The following is a 21818-nucleotide window of genomic DNA, read 5'->3' as shown; positions in this document are numbered from 1 at the left end:
CTGCACAAGTAAAAAAAACCTAATTGATATTTAATTTCTCCCAGTTTTGACACTGAAAATCTATGGTTGGGTAAGAAACAGGCCAGGATATGTTTTCTAGTAAATCACAACACAATATTTTATCATACTGCCAAGTCCTTCAACTTTGGGGTTCTATTTTGTCTTGCAGGACACCAGATTTTTCCTTTTCTTCTTTTCCCTTTCACCATCCAATTGCCAGTGGGCCCTCTTCTTTCTTTTTGGCCTTTTCCTCTCCCAGAAGATGTGTCTGGAAGACCGCCCCTTTACATCAGCTCGCCCTTTAAATAGGCTTGTCTCTATAACCCACGCACCTGGCCTTTATTTTGTGTTTCTTTAAACTGTGCTCTGGATAGGGCACCAATCTCTAAATTCCGTGCCTGTGTATTTTTTTGGCATCTGGCCCTTTAAGAAGACACACTTACTTTGAAATCCTATCCCTGCATTTTGTGATCTAATTTCCTTTTTTGTTTTAAAGTAATTTCCGATTTTGAGTGAATTTAATCTTTCCAGCGACTGCTCCAACTCACCCTCAGGCCCCTTCGCTAGTTCTTCCTCTGTCTCTGATTTTTTTCTCTGTCTGCCTTTACTTGCCTCAGAGTGCCTGGCAGGATGGAGGTGGGCTGGTGTTTGCTTCCTTCCTTTCACTCACAGTTATTGTTCAGTTGGGGCATTCTGTCTACAAGTCATATTGAGGGTGAGCATTGATAGATTTTCCTAAATGAGCAGTTATTTCATGTCGTGTGGGAAGACTTTTGGGAAGTGGCTAATTGCACAGCCTCCTTGGTCTGCAGTTACCCGAAAGTCCTAACACCATATTCTTAACTTTAAAAGACATTACCCTGTGCACCGCAACAGAGTAGCCCCCGCTCGCTGTAACTAGAGAAAGCCCGCACGCAGCAACGAAGACCCAACCCAGCCAAAAATAAATAAAATAAATTTATATTTAAAAAAGAGACATTACCAAATTTTAAAAAATGAGATCTGAGTGAGTTGTCCCTTACCTGAATGTTTCTTCTTGGAGCTGTTCTAACTGAGTCTGGAGCTGCAGATGCCTTCTTCCTGCTGGACTGTTAGGATCTTCTATAGAATCAGACTGATTCAGCCTTTCCATTAATACCTGATTCTCTGCCAACAGACTACTTTTCTCCTCTTGCAATGCTGCAACCTGTTAGAATATAGGAAGACAGTGGTTATTTTCTCCAATTGCACTGGAATCCGCATAATCACCTGTGAATTACCATTACGAATTAAAGCCTGTTTTTAAAGAAGTACAAGCAACCTCCACTTAAAACACTGACATTATTTTGGAATATCGCACAGGCAGAGCAGTATGTAAGAGTAAGCAAGAATTCATTCTTTATTTTACATTTGAAAAGGTAATTCACCAAAGAAGATACGTAATGGCAACTAAGCACACAAAAAGACACTCATGACTATTTATTAAGGAAATGCAAATTGAAACCACAATGTTATATCCATACACTCACTCCCACTAGAATGCCGAGAATCAGAGAGACCGGCTGTAGCAAGTGTTGGTAAAGTTGAAAACAGATGGGAGCTTCACACACCTGTTCAGCACGTGAAATGTTCCACAGGCTGTGAAAAACCGGTTCGCATTTTCCTAAAAAATTAAACATGCAACTACCACATAACCCAGACATTTTACACTTAGGTATTTATTTACCAAAGAGAACTAAAAGCATATGTCCACACAGAGACGTAGAATGTTTACAGCAGCTTCATTTGTAATACAGAAAAACAAATGTTGACCAGTAGGGGAATGGATAAATAAATTGCAGCACATCCATACAACAGAATACTATTTGACAATACAGAAGAATTAACTGTTAATACTGATAACATGAATGAATCTCAAAATAATGAAAGAAGCCAGGCAGAAAAAGAGTACACTGTGTATGACTCCTTTCATATGCAATTCTAGAAGATACAAGCTAATCTACAGTGACAGAAAGCAAAGCCGCGACTGGAAGAGGATTACAGAGTCATGAGAACTCACTATCCTGATCGTGGTGATGGCTTCACACGTTTATACATGTCAACATGGATTAGAACCATAGACATGTATTAGACATGTATTGGACATGTATTAGAATACATGTCAACATGTATTAGAACTGTACACTTTAAAGATGAGCAGTTTGTTGTATGTCAACTACATCTCAAAAAACTGTAAACACAGAAGTTGCCTGCCATTTCTGAGTCTCCCTCTCCACCCCCGTTTTCTCTGGAACTTGTTCCAGTTGGGCTATTGCCCCACCATCCTCAGGATCAGCTGACTTTGGCTTCTGTGGCTCCCAGGACACCTCCCTCTCGTGGTCTGTGTGCCTCCTCTTTACTCCAGTCAAGCCCTCTTCATCTCCCTGCCTCTGGCACACACATGGCTTTTCCTTTCTAAATACACTGATGGCTTCCAGCTTCTGGGCGGTCAACATCATTTATTCACTGACAGCTCGCATGTTTCTATTTCCAGCCTGGAACCCTGCACTGGGTATCACGTCCACCTGGATGTCCACTAGGCGTCTGAATTTAACCTGTCCAGGTGGGACTCTCATTCCCCCACATCCCGCCCCGCCCTCCCACTGTCCTCCCCGTCTCAGCAATGCTAACTCTGTCCTTCCACTTGCTCAGGCAGGATCCGTCCCATCTCGTCCTCACACCCACGCCCACTCTTTCAGCAAACATCAGCGGCTCTGCCTTCAAATGGATTTCAACCACTTCTTACCACCACCCCTCAATTCTGATTTAAGCCAACCTAATTTTTTGCCTGATTATTGTGAAGGCCTCTGAATTAGTCTCCTTGAGCTGGCCCTCACCTCCACCCAGAAGCCACCATAATCCATTAAAATAAAACTCGGATCACAGGATGTCTTTGCTCACAAGCCTCCAACGGCTTCCCATTTATTTACTCAGCCTGTACCAAGGCCTGTCAGGCCTCTGCAGACGGACTCCTCTCCCCAGGCTTCACTCCTGCTGTCCTCACCTTCGCGCTCCCGGAGACACCGGCTGCCCCGCACGTCAGGCCTGTGCGCTGAGCCTGGATGATCCTCGCGGGAAGCCTGGGAGGCCGCTTATCCACCCTCTAGGATTTACTAACTCGCTGCCTCCCCGGCAGCCTCTGCTGACAACCCACTCAGAACTAGTTCCTCCCCCCCGGTCCCCCTGCCCCCCCGAGTCCCCCTTTCTCTAGAATACTTATCAGCAGCACACGACAGACCGGTATTCTTATCCTGTTCACTGTCTGTCTTCTTTATCGCATGCAAGCACCTTGGGGGCAGGGATGTTTTATCCATTTCTGTGTTTTCCCCTATCTTCACTGTATTGACAGCAGCTAGAACAGTGGGTGCTCAATGGAGTGGGTGCTCAATGTTTGCTGAATAAATGAATGAGTCTGAAATGCCAGCTCTGTAACTCGTCAGGTTTTCCATAAACGCGCGAGTCTTTTCTCAGAGTACAGCAGTAACTCAATTCCGGGCCACTGGTCTATTTCATTCATTTCTGCTCCTTCATTCTTTTGAAAATAAATATTTAAGGCTTTAAAATGTAAAAGCTCATTTCTTTGTTAATAATTTCTGTCTTAAGTTGTACTTTGGTCAGAAAGCATGATCTGAAGACACAGATTCTTTGAATTTTATTGGGAATTGCTTTATAGCCTGGTATGTGGTCAATTTATATGAAGGCTGAGTGCATAATGCAGCACCTTAATAGCAGACTTACCAGACTAGCAAATGTTGCTGAAGTATTTTAATTCAATATATTTGGCAGAAATCCTTTTCACATACACAGAAAAGGGTGTCATCTACAAATTGGCACTTGCCATCTGCCTCCACAAGGATTAAATCATGAGCTGCTGCAGCCGCTGACCTGTAACGCCCCCCGAAAGGAGTTCAGGAAGAGATCAGGAAGGAGGCCCCCTGTGCTCTGGGAAAACTGGCAGAACAGGTGTTCAGATAGTTAAGAGATTTTCAGGAGAAGATTTTATGAGCCCAATTCTTGCATCTCCTCATATCTAGAAAAGCATTAAAATCATCAACGGGGACAACTGCTCCTCGAGACTGGCAGCCACCTTCTGCCAGAACGTGGGCTTCACTGCACGCACCCCCTTCACCTAAGTCACATACGTACTGACCTCCACCCCGCTCTTCGGAGCAGTTCCTCAGAGCTGAGACGCTGTCTCCTGGGCTACTGCCCTCATTTTGCCCCAAAGAAAACTTAACTCACAACTCTCACGTTGTGCATTTTTTTTAGTCAACAAGGAGACTAATTAAAAATAATACATAAACACAATTTAAGAAAAAAAGCAAATAAAGCAAAGGGGCTTATAATGGAAAGCTACAGTTTCCCATTGAGTTTTTCTACTTCCAAGAGACAACTAGGTTTGTTTTGTTTTGTTTTGTTTTGTTTTGCGGTACGCAGGCCTCTCACAGCTGTGGCCTCTCCCGTTGTGGAGCACAGGCTCCGGACGCGCAGGCTCAGCGGCCATGGCTCACGGGCCCAGCCGCTCCGCGGCATGTGGGATCTTCCCGGACCGGGACACGAACCCGTGTCCCCTGCATCGGCAGGCGGACTCTCAACCACTGCGCCACCAGGGAAGCCCCACAACTAGTTTTAATGTTCCTAATTTTATTGTTTTTGGCTGTGACTTGACATCTCTCAATAATATGTTATACCCACTATTTCTTGATTTATCAGCCTTACACATGATCTAGTGACTTGTCTCCTCTGACACGTGAAATGAGAGCCACTTGTGGCGTCCCCCGTGTCCACCAATAGTTGTGGCTCTGTTCCTGCTCCTTTCACTGGCCACCTCTGCAGTTTTGAACAGCTACTCATTGACCTGTTTCACTCCACCACGTGCCCACTCATTCGCTCACTCAGATACTCATCCTGGGTCTACCACGTGCTAGGCACTGCTGCAATTTTCTAGGTGCAAGGGATACCACGATGGAAAAAGCAGAGACAGTTCTTATGTGTTACATATTCTAAACAAACCATCATAGTAAATATATAAACAAGAACAAATCATATTAAGAAACAAAGCAAACTAATAAACACATGCGAGACCTAGAGTCAAAGTGTTCTGCAGAGGGTTAAAGCACGACTAAGAGGAGGGGCTTCCCTGGTGGCGCAGTGGTTGGGAATCCGCCTGCCGATGTGGGGGACACGGGTTCAAGCCCTGGTCCGGGAAGATCCCACATGCCGCGGAGCAACTAAGCCTGCAAGCCACAACTACTGAGCCTGCGCTCCGCAACGGGAGAGGCCGCGACAGTGAGAGACCCCTGCACCGCAATGAAGAGTGGCCCCTGCTCGCTGCAACTGGAGAAAGCCCTCGCACAGAAACGAAGACCCAACACAGCCAAAAATAAATAAATAAATAAATGAATTTATTAATTAAGAAAAAATTTTAAGACTAAGAGGAGAGACTGGAGGATGACTGTAGGCTGGTGACCGAGGAGCTTCCCAGGGAGGCTGAGGTTAGTACTGGGCACACCTAAGTGCCCAGTGAATATTTCATGACAGATAAACCACGTGATTTGGAGCTGAGACTGGATGGCGAGAAGTGGCCGGCCGTGCACTGCCTGCTGCTCCCCCGTGGTGAGCCGAGAACATGGGGGGCCCCGCCGGGCCCTCACCTCTCTGCCTCACCCTGCTTCTCCTGCTCGCCTCCAGCACCCGCATCTTTACTTTCAGAACACTGCTTCTCCACAGGCAGGGCTGGATGCTGAAGACCAGTGACGGTCACATCGCTACCTCAGAGGTCACGTCAGCACGCCTGTGTTACGACTGCTTTCTGCAGGGCTGAGTGTGTCATGGCGCTGCCACCAATCTCCTCATAACCTCTCTGCAGCCCCCCCACTCGCTCTGCGATCTGTTCCCACCAGGGACTGGTAAACTCTTCCGTAAGGAACAGGGCAGTGAACGGCTGAGGCTTTCAGAGCCACAGGTCTCGTGGCGAGTCCTCAACCCTGTCTCTGCAGCGTGAAAGCACCAGAGATAGCACATCAAGGAACAAGCCCGCCTGCGCTACCACTTTACTCACGAGACAGGGCCGGCTGCAGTCTGCCAATCCCAGTGCACGACTTGAACGTTACACCGTCAAACAGAATATTTATATCCTGCTCATAAAAACAACCAACTCTTATTTATCATTATTGTAAAATACTGCATTTGGGTATAGCTGAATTTTAGAATCTGAAAAGCAATTAACAGCACTTAACATTATGACTAGGTAAACAGTATTTACTACATAACCCAGACAGTGCTCTGATCACACTTCTTCCTATCTGCATCCAAAGCAATGACCAACTCTTACGCCTTTCAAGGTAAAATGCTTCTAGTATAAAATATCACGAACCCTGTGTACCTACTACCCAGCTTTAACAAGTATCAAAACATGGCCAATTGTGCACCCATCTGGACTTCCAGCCACTCCCCCCTCCTCCCTGATTTTGAGGTAAATCCCAGACAAACAATTTTATTTCTTATTTTCTGTCTTTTAATTTAGGAGAGATTTCTTCAACTTTATTTTTAACTATTCTATTGAATTTTTTTATTTTGACACTTCTATTTTTAGTGTTACTTATCTCTGACTTTTTCTTTTTAAAATAGCATCTTGTCCTTATTTTATAGATGCGATATCTTCACCAATTTCACGAGGGTATTAAAAAATTAAAAAGAAAAATCTCTTCTACTACCCCAATTTCTCCACCTCCTCTAGGGCTAGTTTCCTATTTATCTTGACCCTTCTCTTTTTTGTTACGCAGATTTTCCTCACATGTAAGAATCGGTTTTCTGTAAATTAGAGAATCCAGAAAGGTCAAAATGAAAAGGCCTTACCCTGCAATACTAATACTCGGTCTAACCTCCTGTACTTCTGTTTGCTTAAATTCTTTAGAAGAGAACCCTCTGATTGAGAAACCAGCTACAGGTCAGGGTATCTGCAGCGGGTGACGGGCAATGGGGCTGAGCTCACCTACAGAAGACCCCATTACACCTCGCTGCAGCCTTCCACCAAGCATGGGGGCTCTCTGGGGTTCAGCTACAGCAGCTCCCTCCCCCTTTATAGGTGTTCTTGGCCACTGCATTCTTTACTCCTTTTAGGCCGTTTGGCACTTTATCCAACTGCCTTTTGGCCTTCTGAGGTTGATGATGAGCAGTGGTGTGCTGTTGCTGGCTATAACCAAGCTGCTTGCTAAATATTCGGGAGTCTGGTGAGCCGACTGTTAAACCATTAACAGTTGGAATTGGTCGCTGTGAGTGTTTATACCATGGAAATTGGAAAACGCTACAAATCAGGGCTTTTAAAAATCTCCCCCAGCCCTCCTGAGAGCCGATCTCTCTTCTCTTGCTCTTCTTTTCTTGTGGGCTTATCCCATTTTAAATTCATTTATTACGAATTTGATGGGGCTGTGAGAAGGAAGGAAAACTCTGACCTTTGTTCAGTCTGCACTCTTTTTCCAGGCTCTGTTTCCTTTTTCTTCTCGAACTAGGGCTGTGTTACAGCCAAACTGTACCACACGTGGGACCCAGGGCACATGGTGGGATGCAGAGCCGTGCTGCAAACAGGTGGTGCAAAACCAGATCTCTTACCTGCAGATCCAACTCATGGCACCTTTGAGCAATTTCTTCCTTGGCCGACAAAGCTTCATTCAGTTCCTCTGAAGTTTTCTTCAGCTGGGTAGAAGCAAAGAGCTACAGTGAACATCACAATATGACGTGGCAACAACTAATGATCGCACATGTACAATACAGAATTAAACGCTTCCCCGTGTTCTTTCTGTGGGGCAGGGAGAAATCAAGAACCCTTCTGCACGAGTCAAAAGAAGGGTTTCTTCCAACTGCAGACATCTTTTCGTCCGGAGTCTTGTCTTTTCTGTACTTGGAAATTGGTTCTTTACTCATATCAAGTTTTCCTATACATCTCCTAGGAATACTTGGTTCTTGGTAATGTTGATTCTGTAATAACTGAGAAATCTCACCTTGGTAAAATATATATGTGCTAGAGGAACAGGGGTTCAATTGTTAAAATAAATAGCTAATGTATTTCAACACAATTGTGTGGTTTAAAAAATATTTATTCTCTCAGTACTTAGCAGTCAGGATATATGGCCAGAAGAGATAGGCAGCTGGATTGGTCTTGGATTGAGATTTTGCCCGGGAGAAGGTATTAAGGTAAGAGAATCGATTATTTTGACAAAATCATCACAATAATAGACCATGAAGTCTAGGCCAGAAAGAGAAGGTAACTGATTAAACAGATGATGAAGTGCGTAAGCTAAAGTATGAAGTGGGGAGATTTCCAAAAATAAGATGACGATGTTGGCAGAAGAAAGAGGAGTAGGCTTCAGGTAGGCAGAACAGTAATGTTCACCGTGGAGTCTAAGCAAAGTGAGGAAGAATGAACTAAGATGATGGGCGGTCAGTGAAAACCAGACAGTTCACTTCTTCACAAAGATGAAGGGTAGAGGAGACTTCTTCAATGGAAGAATAACATGAAATAAAAGGTAAGATATCTTTTGTATTATAAATAAATCACAGGATTAAATGCATGCCATTTTCCAGGACTGCAACTATTGTGTTAAACGTACCATACAGAAAGATATCACTAATGGAAAAAGAAAAACCATCACTAGAAAACATGAATTATAGTAAGTTAAAGAGGTTAATTTATTTTAAAGTGGGTTGTGCAATAATATGTTAATTACAAATTACAAATTTAATTACAAGTGTGTAATATCCATTAGTAAAGTGGCTTAAGTTCTTGAATTTTAGGTAAAAAATAAAGAATTATACCAATATATTTCATAAGCAATTTCAACTGAAAAATCCTTTTCATTAATATCTAAAGTTCACCCTTTAATCTCTGCATGGATAAAAACAATGCAAGATCAGGTACCTGGCGATCAAGGTCAACATAGGCATCATTCCCAGCAGAGACAGGAGACTCTTTACTCATCAGCTGAAATTTAAGATTTAAATGATTACAACCACGAGAAAAAAGTGACATTCTATATAATACACTTACAACAACAAACATGAACACCCAGCTGCCATAGAATTATAAAAATTACAATGAAATCACAAATGTAAAAGGAACATTTTCCTAGACACTGAAGCTCTTCAGCCTGGAGCTTTGTTTTGCTGCAGGATTAGCCTTCACTTAAAATCACACGTGTAATTCTGGTATGCATTTTCACAGCAGGGCCAGTCATGAGACTCAAGTATTACTTATCCTTACCACTAAAAAGACAAGTCTTTAAGTTAAAATGTGGCTAAATATTTAAAATATTGACTTTTCAGTAAAAAAAAAACAAAACAGTAACACTAAGTAACTATTTCTGAAGAATAAACGTGGGTCACATCAATATCAGCCTAAATTAACCGCTAATGTTCAGTGATGACACGCACATACACACGAATCTAGGTCTCAGCCTCTCTCACCCTTGTGTTGCACACAGAGAAGATCCAGAGGGTGTGTGAGGGTTTGGGGAGAAGGGGTAAAATTCTGACTGTGACCAATGTCAGGGGCAGACTCAAATGTCCCCATTTTCTCCCGTTTCCTTCTTATGCTCTGTCTGAAGGACAAAAGAGAGGGACAATTAGAAACGTGGGGAGAGACTACTGGGAGATCTTGTCATTTCAGCCTTCACTCCACTCTCTAAAGGACTGAAATGTTAGGCTCAGCTGTACCTTTTCCTCTACATCAGTGGTTCTCAACACTGACTGAGAAGTCCCCAAACCAACAACAGCAGCATTGCCTAGGAACGTGTCAGAAATGCAAATTCTTGGGTCCCTGCCCAGATTGACTGAATCAGAGACGCTAGGGTTAGGGCCCAGCACCACACACTGAAGTCTGAGAACCACTGCTCTATACTAATGTCATGACAAGAGTGAAGGTCCCTTAGCATAATTAGGAGGGAAAAAAATCTCAGAAAGAGTAAAAGAATACTGGCTTCAATTTTTTATGCTGTTATTGTAAGAATATTAATAAAAAGATGCTCAAAAGATTTTTCTTCCAATTAAAAAAATAACACCCAATGTAGAGAAGATAAAATTCAGAAAAAATACAAAGAGAAAACACCCATTATTCTACCATCCAGAAATAACCACGTCTATAATTCTGAACTATTCAAGAAGCTACCTGTGCCATGGGTTTCACACAGCTCAAGTAAGAAAGACAAATTCAGTGTCACGTGATGAGGGCTGTGACAGACACTCAGAGAGGAAGGATCTAATTCGGGGGGTGCGGGGGGGCAGACGGGAGTACAGGTATTTTCTTCCAGTCCCCATTGTTACATGTTAGTTCTTATCACAACACAGCAGCACCTGTGAATAAGACCCCCTGAACACAGCCTCCTCCCAGTCAATCCCAGCTAGGATGTCCACCTCGACGAGGTTTCCAGGTCCTATACCTCCCGACTTCCTCCCTGGTTTTCACTGACAGCCCACCATCTTACGTTCATTCTTCCTCACTTTGCTTAGACTCCACGGTGAACATTACTGTTCTGCCTACCTGAAGCCTACTCCTCTTTCTTCTGCCAACATCGTCATCTTATTTTTGGAAATCTCCCCACTTCATACTTTAGCTTACGCACTTCATCATCTGTTTAATCAGTTACCTTCTCTTTCTGGCCTAGACTTCATGGTCTATTATTGTGATGACTTTGTCAATATAATCGATTCTCTTACCTTAATACGTTCTCTGGGGCAAAATCTCAATCCAAGACCAATCCAGCTGCCTATCTCTTCTGGCCATATATCCTGACTGCTAAGTACTGAGAGAGTAAGTATTTTTTAAACCATAAAACATAATATATAGTTTCCAATCTCAGCTGGGCCTTCAAAGTTGCCCCCAAAGTGCAGCTATGCTTCCCCAATCAGCAGTCTCTTTGTTCCCTTTAGAGATTATTCCAAACCTTTCCTGCTTCTCAAACCTCACCAACTCCCCACTACTCTTCATCAGAAAACCTTGCCTCCAGATAAGAAATTCCCCAGTTTCCTGTACCTTAACCTACAAAATTGGCAGCATTCATACCCATCCTTTCCTTCTTCAATCTTGTTGTAATACACTCTCAACCCTGTCTCTTCCCAGCTTCTCAGAGACCCTGTACTATTTATCATCCTCTCTCTTGTTATCTCAACCTCTATCTTGCTCTTTCCTGTGGCTTCTTCCTATTAGCATTTAAAGAATTAAAAGACTATCATTTACTTGATTACCAATCACATTTCTCCAAAGAAGATAATATACAAATGCCCAACAAACATATGAAAAGATGCTCAACATCATTAGTCTTTAGGGAAATACAAGTAAGTCACAATTAGAAAACACTTCACATCCACTAGGATGGCTAATATCAAGAAGATGGACAATAACAAGGGTTGACAATGAGGGAGAGAAATTAGAATTCTTAGCACATTGCTGGTGGGAATGTAAAACGGTGCAGCACCTGTGGAAAACACACCTGTGCTGACACTTCCTCAAAAAGTTAAACATAGAATTACCATGTGACCCAGAAATTCAATTTCTGGGTATATACGCAAAAGAATTAAAAACAGGTGCTCGGACTTCCCTGGTGGTTAAGAATCCACCTGCCAATGCAGGGGACACGGGTTCGAGCCCTGGTCCAGGAAGATGCCACATGCCGCAGAGCAACTAAACCCGTGTGCCACAACTACTGAGCCCACATGCCACAACGACAGAAGTCGCGCACCTAGAGCCTGTGCTCCGCAACAAGAGAAGCCACCGCAATGAGAAGCTGGAACATCACAACGAAGAGTAACCCCTGCTCACTGCAACTAGAGAAAACCCGCATGCAGCAACGAAGACCCAACACAGCCAAAAATATATAAATAAACAAATAAATAAATTTATTTAAAAAATAAAATAAAAACAGGTATTCAAAACAACCCCGTACACTCAGGTTCACAGCAGCACTACTCGCAATACCAAAAAGGTGGAAACAACTCAAACGTCCATCAAATGATGACTGGATAAACAAGATGTGGCACACCCACACCATGGAATACCATTCAGCCACGAAAAGGAACTAGATATTGACACATGCTACAAAATCTTGAAAATGGTAAACTTTATGTTATGTGTATTTTACCACAACAGAAAAAAAAAAATCAAAGTCAGCTGCAGCTGAATAAAGACATACAGACCATCATCTTACAAAAGCCCTTCCTCAACTCCACAGTTCTATCCAGCCACCCCGTCCTCCTCCACGGCCCAATCAGTCACCAAGCCTATTAAGTAAAGCTCTGACAAGGTTCAAACCTGTCCACTTCTCTCCACCCAGCCGCCATGACCTAGTTCAGGCTTCCATCGTTCCTCACCGGATAATTACTAAGGTCTCAACTGCTCGCCCTTTTTCTAGCCTTGTTTTCCTCCGATCCATTCTTCTCACTGCCTGGATTTTCTCAAATACAGACTTCAGTGTATTTTCTCCTTAAAAAGCACTTCACTGGTTTCCAAAATTCCAGCTCTTTCCACAAAGCTGCTCAGCGTCCTACTGGCCTTACGGCTCTTGCCTTGCCTCCAGCACCCACACCCCCCCGGCGCCTGCTGAGGCTTCTTCCGACACCTCCCCATGCCATGCGGCTGCCTCCTGGACCGCAAGCGTGTGCCCTTCCTGACCTCTTCTCCTCCTCCAATGCTCAGACGAGATGCCGCATTCGCTGAGAACCCTTCCCCAGCATCCCCACGCTGAGGGACACACTCCTTTGAGGTCCCACTATCTCTTCCCCATCACGGCACTTTTCATTCTGAATGCTTTGGATGTATTCGAATTGCTCGTTTGGCCATTCTTCCCTTTAGATCACACTTTGTGAGACAAGAGGCCATGTCTATCTTTTCCATAGTTGTATCCTGAAGGCCTCCTATAGCTCCTACTGCATCCTAGGTGCTCGATAAGTATTTACTAAATAAACAAAATGAATATGCACGTAAAATGTACTGCGTTAGCGAGTACCAGCATCATCAGCACATAGTAGGTGTAGATAAACGCTTGCCAGTACGATTATCACTATCCATCTCTCTATTTCAGATTTCCTCAGAATAAATTCCTAAAAGTGAAATTACAGGATCAATTACAGTAAGGCAGAACAGTTAGTGGCCCCCTTATTATTTTTCCTGTCTTTGCTTAGTAACAGAATCCTCAAATTTTGGCTGGGTCCATGACCACTTGGAAAAAAGACCACATTCCCCAGCTTCCCTGTGTGGCAATGTGAGTAACAGCTGGATAACAGGAGTGAGAATTCCTGGAAGTTTACTAAGAGGAAGTGGAGAACCTTCCTTCAGCCCTGCCTGCTGGCCGGAATGTGAATGTGAGGGCTGGAAGCCAAACAGCCACGGCTGACCACGGGGTGGGAATCACACAGTAGGGATGGCAGACAACAAGATGCAAGAAAGCTGCGTCCCTGATGCCTACGGAGCCAACCCGTGACCACTTCAGAGCAAATTAAACTCATCTCTTGCTTGGGTGACCATCATTTTGTTAGTTTACCCTCCTACCATCAGTGCTGACTGACAAACGGATCCTCTCTTAAAAGCTTTGCTTTGCTGAAATGTCCTGCATAATAGTGAATTTGGCTAATCCTTTGTCCCCAGTGAGTAACTGGGAGGTAGCCGCTAAATCTCTGGGATTTCTCTGCTGAGTGTCTTTGTTATTCATGGTGGGTCCCTAGATAGTTTAAGCTAGGAGATGACTCTGGTTGGGGGCTGGTGACGCCAGGAAAACCAACCGCATATGAGAGGGTTGGGGCTTTGAGCCACTTGATATCAGCCTGGCCTCTGGGGAGGAGACAGGGGCTGGAAATTTAGTTCAACCTTGTGGCCAATGATCCAACCAATCACACCTATAAAATGAAACACCAACAAAACGCTGGACATGAAAGCTCGGGTGAGCTTGCTTCCCTGGGTGGCAGCTCTGTGTGTGTTGTCACACAGTAATGTGCTGGGAGGGTGACATGTCTTGATTCCACGGGGAGGGGACAACAGAGACTGAGTTTGGGACCCTCCCAGACCTCCATTTCGGGGGGTGGGGGGCTGGTTCTGATTCGTATCCTTTTGCTGTAATAAACCGTCACTGTTACTGAGTTCTATGAGTCATTCCAGCAAATAATCAAATCTGAGGAGGTAGTGGGAACTGCTGGATCCATAGTCAGTTGGTCGGATTTAAAAGGAAATGCTTCATAGCACAGGGAGATCAGCTCGGTGCTTTGTGACCACCTGCGGCGGGGATAGGAAGTGGGGGTGGGAGGGAGACGCAAGAGGGAGGAGAAATGGGGATACATGTATACATAGAGCTGATTCACTTTGTTATATAACACAGCAATGTAAAGCAATTAACTCCAATAAAGATGTTAAAAAACTTTTTTAAATAAAAAATTTAAAAAGTAAAATAAAAAAGGAAACACTTTATCTTAATTTGCATTTAGCATTTTTCATGTTTGTCTGTTGCATTTTTTTCTGTTAGTTACTTACATTCTATACTATTTTAGTTCCCTTAAAGATTTCTTCCGTTACTTCTATGATTAAAAAATTCTCCCATCTTAAGATCATTTTCACTTTTATAGTTCTATGTCTGACACCTGATGGAGTTCAGGACATGCTACCCCCAAATATGGCAGCTTGGCATGTTGAATGTTTCAAGCTGAAGGAATTTGAGAAACAGCAGGGACAGGAAAGACTTTCTGACCTTCCTCTGAAGCAGGTCTTAAGTCCCTCACGTGAGAGGCGCCCTCCCTATACTCAGAGGAAAGGAGTATCCGTATCTCCAAAGTCAGAGGGATGCGGAAGGAATCTGAACAAACAGGACTTGCCGTTTTTCGCCCTATCACATTTTTCCACGAGACTTTCCACTTTTCACCAAATCCAGCATCAAAACACTCCAGTTGAAACACCTCTTTGGGCTCCCCTGGTGGTGCAGTGGTTGAGAATCCGCCTGCCAATGCAGGGGACACGGGTTTGATCCCTGGTCCAGGAAGATCCCACATACCGCGGTGCAACTAAGCCCATGCGCCACAACTACCGACCCTGTGCTCTACAGCCCGCGAGCCACAACTACTGAGCCCGCGTGCCGCAACTACTGAAGCCCACGCACCTAGACCCCGTGCTCCGCAACAAGAGAAGCCACCACAATAAGAAGCCCGCGCACTACAAGGAAGAGTAGCCCCCGCTCGCCACAACTAGAGAAAGCCCGCGCGCAGCAACAAAGACCCAACACAGCCAAAAATAAATAAATAAAATAATTTTTAAAAAAAAGAAACACTTCTTTGATCTTCATTTCTTTATGAAGCCTCCTGTGTTGTGTAAAACTTAAGTACATTTGTATGCTCTTCTATCGTTAATCTGTTTTTTTATTTGTTTGTTTTTAACAGAGGCTCCAGCTAAAAACTTGAAAGGGTAGAGGAAAAAAACATTTTTCCCCTCCTACAGTTTCAAATAAATGTTCATCTAGAAATTGCCTTGAGTCTGGCTGGAGTTGAAGACCCATTTCCTTCCAAATAAGAAACGAATACTTGTGTGAGGCAGACTGCTGGTTTAAGATAGATATTATTCCTAATGGCTTTAGGAATTAGTCTACTATTCCTAACTCATTAGAGCATTTAAAAAAAATGAGGAATAGTTACGGAATATCTATAATTCCAAGATAAACATTTAACGTTTAAATAAAAATGAGACAAGCTATAGCATAAGTGCGAAGAAAAAAATTCTCAAAAAATGAGTAGGAGAATCTCTTTTTAAAATTTCTACTTCAATTACTGAAACTCATGCTTGCTCCTTTAACTTCTCACAAGCTGTAAGCACAAAGGTCCAACATACCTCCTGGATGGCTGTCATGACAACGTGCTGGACAGATTCCTCCATCATCATGATGGCTTGGATGTACTCTGAAAGTGAGAACAACCTGGAATGTCAGTGTTCAAGTTATAGACAATCAAGGGAGTCAAGGCTAACACTTCATGAATTCTGAAAAGAAGTTTCCTGTGTTTTGATTCTTCCTCGGAATTCCTCGTATATGGTTAAATACATGTGTCATAGGTAAAGTAAAGGCTGAGAATCACATTATTTATCCTTCCTTAAAAATAACTGCCCCGCCCATAAAGTTGAGGCTACGGCTAAAGGTCACAGGAATGGAGGATCTCGGGAATGTAAAACAATGAAACGGTACAGCCTAAGGCCAGAATGGAATGGACTCTGTATTACTATTCCTAAAATCTAAAAATCTTTCACATTATTCTTTGCTACATGTTATAAAACTTTGATGTCTGTGTTTTATTCTTATGTGACATCAAAGTATTGAATTGTACATAATTTCTACCTTAATATTTTCTACAATTAAAAAAAAAAAACTTAGGGAAACTGAGACCTGCTCAGGACAAAGAATTAAGGTGAATTTAAGATAGAGACTGGCGCTATAGTTAAACAAACACTGTGTAACCCTGGGCTTTAAAATAATGACCCAAATCTCTAATAAGCTAAAGCATCAATTTCATCAACTTTACCCTCACCAATGCCGAAAAAGAGAAGGCTCCCTTAGCTGTTCCTAGTGACAAAGTTGAAAAAAAAAAAATTTCTTGCCTTCTAAATAAAGCCCTGGAAGTAGTTTTCATTATTTTCAAATCCAATAATAGATGAAAAAACAGGTATTAAGCATAAAAAATCAATAGGCCAGCTGGATTTCAACAAATACGGTAAATATATTTTAATAAGAAACATTTTTTTTTGAATTTTTGAATTTTATTTTATTTTTTTCATAGAGCAGGTTCTTATTAGTCATCCATTTTATACACATTAGTGTATACATGTCAATCCCAATCTCCCAATTCATCACACCCCCATCCCCACCCAATAAGAAACATTTTAAAACGTAAAGTCATTAGGAAATTATAGCCTCAACCTGCCTCTCTCCACCCTATACCCAAAAAAAACACCAAAAAAAAAATAGTCTCAGCACTCTAATATTATATGAAAGAGTCTTACTGTGCAATCGTTACAGTGACCTACTGGCAAGAAACTCATGGATTTGGAATGCCAAACTGTAGTCCTTTGCTTGACAGGTAACTTGTTTTAAAAAAAAAAAAAAGAATTTTGACAGCACTATTAAATTACGACATTCTGGTTGTTAATGCCAAAGCTTTTAGTTAAACAAAGCATGTTTTTAAGGAAGTATTGTCATAAGGATGCTGGTACCCAATCAATGATGCACGTGCAAGTATACACGACACACTTAAACCACAGGCACCGTTCTTAGGCCCAAAGCAGGAATACCGTGCATCATAACTTAACCGCTTTCCGGTTAAAAAAAAAAAAAAAAAAAAAAAAGAATCCCTTTAGTCTGAGCTGAACTTTTTGTTTGTTTGGTTTGTTAGTGAGGCGCGTCCTACGAGCGTTGGGTACGAGGCACCCAGCACAGAATCCCCAGGCTACAGAGCAGCTGGCACAGCCGGGATCGGAATGAAAGACTGGGAACATGGCGGGGAGAGGCAGCGGCCCAGCCGTGGGAGGAAGACGGACGACAGCCCCGTGGGTGTGAAGGGTGTGACGGGGACGGGGGCGAGGTTAGTCAGGTGTGAGAGGGGAAGCGTTAGTTAAGAAGCGGTGTTGCCACGTCAAGGCCCTTCCCCGCGAACACCGTAAAATGCTGGATGATAAAATGATGATGAGAACCGCGTTAAGGTACTAGTTTTGAAAAGTTAAAAAAAAAAAAAAGTTACATCTTAAAAGTCCAAAATCCAAGTACGTATGATTACTGGCAGATCCAGGAGGCCGTGGAGAATGAGCTGGGCTACGCCTGGGAGTCTGTCCTGCAAAGTGAGCGTCTAGGTCCAAAGCCTACAGCTCAGCTCAGTACAAAGAGCGTTTAGTTCTAATGTGGGAGACACGCGTTTTTGTCCTCGCGAGCCTCTCACGGGCAAGAGATCTTGGGCAAGGCAAACAATACACAGGAGTCTCAGTTTCCCAACTTGTAAAAAGTGCTGTTTGTTCTGTTAACCAGGCAGGAGGGAGAACTCGGTAAATATTATTTTTAGTGCGTTTTTACTGCTAATCTCTGCTTTTTCAAATACACCACCACTTGTGTGCCCCAATTTGACAAGTCAGATAGCCAAGAGAAACGCACACCGAGCCAACGCCTCACTTCTAGGAACTGAGAAACAGCCTCTAAACACAGAGCCCTTGTGTCTGCGGTGCGCTACGGGTTACAAAGCAAACACACACACCGTTTCACCGACTCCCCACGACGACCAGCTGTCGTGCCCTCCCTCTGCAGACGAGGAAACAGGCCGGGCCCCCAGGGCAGTGACAGGTAACACTCGGCAACTCAGAAGTGCATCTGATCCAGGCTCTCTGCTGTGTTCCTGAGACCAGAGCATGCCCTCTGGACAGTGAGAGGTTAAAATCCTGTTCAAATTTTTCATCATTTATGTAACTTTTAGGGAAAACCTCAAGCTAGGTGTTACACAGAACACTTGGTCTGTGTGAGAAGCTCAACAAATTTCGATTGCCTTCCCACAGAACGACGGATACAGGTAACATCCTTGTCCTCTCCTATGCACACCCTGTAATAAATAATTAGCCAACTCTTAACAGCTACACATCTCCAAGAGCTGATGAATCTCCTAACAGAATAAATACATAAGAAATTCTTATCTGAATTCAATGAACTACATTAAATAATTTTTCATCTGCCTTTTAAAGTCAAGGGTTCTACTTAGAAATGCCCACCCCACTCAAGTGCAAGTTCTGTGAGGGCAGGTTCTGTATCGGTTTTCTCTGACACTGTGTTCCAAGCCCCAGTGCGATGCACGAATTCAGTAAATGTTTGTGAAGTAAACCCTTTGCACGTGCAATCTACAATATCGATCTTTACATTCCTATAGCTGAACTATTATTAATTAATTGTTAATTAATTTGGCTGGACCTTGTCCAATTAACAGTAAACTTCATTACATTCAGTGTAGTTAAAAATAATCTACTCAAAGAATTATGCAGTCTTGCAGAGAGGGGAAGAACATCATCATAATCAAATTTATTCTAACCTGTAAAACTCTTTTAAGCTTGAAAACAGATTACTAGCAAAAATCATAGAAAATGGCATACTTTGTGGGGGGCCTTAAGATGTTATTGTTTGTACGTGTGATTTATATATAAAATATAGTGTGTGTTACTTTCCTTAATCATTTTACATGCATACGCTAACATCAAATAAGTTACCTTGCTTCTGGTCACAGTTGACAGCACAGCCTAAGATGAGCTGGAGCATCCTCCCCAGCTCCGCGGCGTCAGAATGCTCCCCGATAAGGTTCACGTCAGGGAGAGTAAAGTCATTGATTTGCTGCCCTAAAATCTGGACACAGATGAAAACATGAGAATTGCATTGACATCTATATGACCAAATAAAATACTTGATAGAGATTGGTCTGTCAGCACCAGAAACTCACTGCTAAGAGGAGAGCAGTTAAGCCAATCTCACTCCCAATTTCTATTTATACCTCCCATACATAAATTATAACTATCCTGAGTCACACCAACTTAGCCCCTCATCTGGTATGTGGTATGTACACTGAGCAAAGAAACTGAGTACTACTGACCCCTCCACCTCCCCCAGAAAGACTGGATGTGCACTCTCCAGAGAAGTAGACCCTGAGAGGTTCTGAACCAGGGGGCACCAGAAAGAGCAGAAGTTCAATATAGGTTCATGCCCACAACAGGAAGACTCCCCTGGCCACCTTCACTCCGTTTGACTCCAAAATACTGATAACAAGACACCCACATAAGGAAAGAGAATGGAGGCGTCCTTCATGGGGAAACTGGCCCCAAATGAAATGACACATTTAGACAAATGGGTAGGTTTCTGTCTGATAACCCTACAGTGAAAAAAGAAGATTCTAAAAGCACAGGAGCAGGATGAATGTGGCTGTAGTGTGATGGGTAAGGAAGGAGAAGGGAAAGAGGAGGTGAGAGGGGTCACGCGGTATCCGGTGGCTCCGAGTAAGAAGTGTGGATCTGATTCTCGATGCGACGGGAAACCATGGAAGATGACTTGGAGGATGAGAGTGACATAAATTCTCCTTTTTAAAAGATCATCCTGGCTTGAGAGTGGAGAATAGACTGTAGCGGGGCAGGAGTGAAATCAGGGCACACTCCGCGAGTAATCTAAGCAAAAGCTGGTGATGGCTCGGTAGAGGGTGGTGGCAGCGGAAACAGAGAAAACTGTATTTTGGAGATTTAACTATAGGTCTTGCTGATGATAGCAAATGAAGGAAGGACTGCAGGATGATCTGTAGGCTTTGGACTTGAATAGTAGGGTGGACGGCAGAGTCACATACTGAGGTGAAGACAGATAACGTAAGTATAGATGTAGGTTTAAATGCACGTAAGCTTGTCGGGAAAAAACAGTAAGGAAATAACACAGGTGTTTCTAGGCTATGTTGTGTCCACTTGACATCTGCGATCATGAAATTTAAAGTAAAACTAGTTCCACTGCCTGATTTTTTCCCCCAGCGACATCCTGACCGTTCTGATGCAGACTCAGAGGATAAACTGAGTTCATCTAGGGATAGGGGTTTGCCGAGGAATAAAATGGAAGTAGGCACAGGACTTGTTAGTAAGTATGCGTGGACCCTAAGCCACCTTCACGAGTAAGGGAAGAAAGGAGAGAGTTAATGGACAGCAGAAGGGAAAGTTTAACATAAATAAGTAACCACTCACAAACTATCCATATTAGAGTGAAAAAGATTATCTAGTCATCACCTAATAGCTGGTGAACCAGCTTTTTGAACCAACATCTTAGAGACCATACAATGGAAGATAAAGCTGATTATTAATATTAAGGTAATATTTCCTTTACTTGAAACTGCTGTAAAATATTGTAAGATTAAACCACCCTACAGTAATACTTCCAAGCAGAAAGAAAAAAACTCCTTACCTCATGATTGTAATCCAGGATTCCTTTCAAAATTTTCTTTAAATTGCTTATCTGTTTAAAGAGAGAGAAAACAACTGGGTAAAAGGCAATCACAGATGAAAATATAGTTTAACCTAAAAAATTTCTGAATCAACTAATCATTCTTATTAATCATAAAGTAAACATAAAAAATAAAATTCTAACGGTACATTTGAATTACTATCATAAAAAAGACTTATCAGTGGCTTAATTTATTTGATTTAAGAGATTTATAAAGCAAATTAAGTATCCAATTATGTTAAAATTTCAATGTTCTAACCACACTGCCAAAAATTCGAAGGTAACTGAACAAGACCTAACAGTAAGATTAAATTACGTAGATCTTCTGCATGGAAAGAAAAAATGTGTCATCCTTACTGAAGACTTGAGCTCAGTGCTGTTTTACCCAGAAAAGTAGAGTTGCATCTTACATAGAGGGTAAGTTCTAAATTTAGAGCATTAAACAAAAATTACAGTCAGAATTACCCTTGGATATCTCCTAACACAACCTACAAATCAGGTAGTCACCTATGAAGGAATGTCTCCAAATTCCTTCATGGTCAGAAAAGTGTTTTTCTTCAGCTGAGACCAAGTAAATATTTTGGAGCCGTAAGGTTAAAAAAATACTACTACATCTTTAAATGTTAGTATAACGCTCAGCATTGCCAAGATACTTGTGCTATAGAAAGCATCCCAGTAACAAGACAGGATGCGGGACCAACACTCACTCAACTCCAGAGCGCAGGCTCCTGGTCATGTTACCTGGGTGAAATCACGGGCAGAATCACCTGCACTATTTACTGTAAACTTATTTTCTTCCCTCTT

The 21818-nt window shown here is 42.7% G+C and overlaps 1 protein-coding gene across 1 annotated transcript in view; it reads right to left on the bottom strand.

Annotated features, from left to right (window-relative positions):
• Positions 1–21818, bottom strand: part of HOOK3 (hook microtubule tethering protein 3) — a 97877-nt gene that overhangs the window by 44679 nt on the left and 31380 nt on the right. Inside the window, exons 4-9 of the mRNA XM_060086225.1 lie at positions 20976–21026; positions 19262–19394; positions 15869–15936; positions 8936–8998; positions 7630–7713; positions 1023–1186 (exon numbers count right to left, since the gene is read on the bottom strand). Coding sequence (XP_059942208.1) covers positions 1023–1186; positions 7630–7713; positions 8936–8998; positions 15869–15936; positions 19262–19394; positions 20976–21026 — 563 coding nt within the window. The remainder of the gene's footprint in view (positions 1–1022; positions 1187–7629; positions 7714–8935; positions 8999–15868; positions 15937–19261; positions 19395–20975; positions 21027–21818) is intronic.

This window comes from Mesoplodon densirostris, chromosome 20, assembly GCF_025265405.1.
Source record: "Mesoplodon densirostris isolate mMesDen1 chromosome 20, mMesDen1 primary haplotype, whole genome shotgun sequence".
Classification (NCBI taxonomy): Eukaryota; Metazoa; Chordata; class Mammalia; order Artiodactyla; family Ziphiidae; genus Mesoplodon; species Mesoplodon densirostris.
Note: the sequence above shows the minus strand (reverse complement) of the source record. Positions and strands in the feature narration are given on the sequence as shown.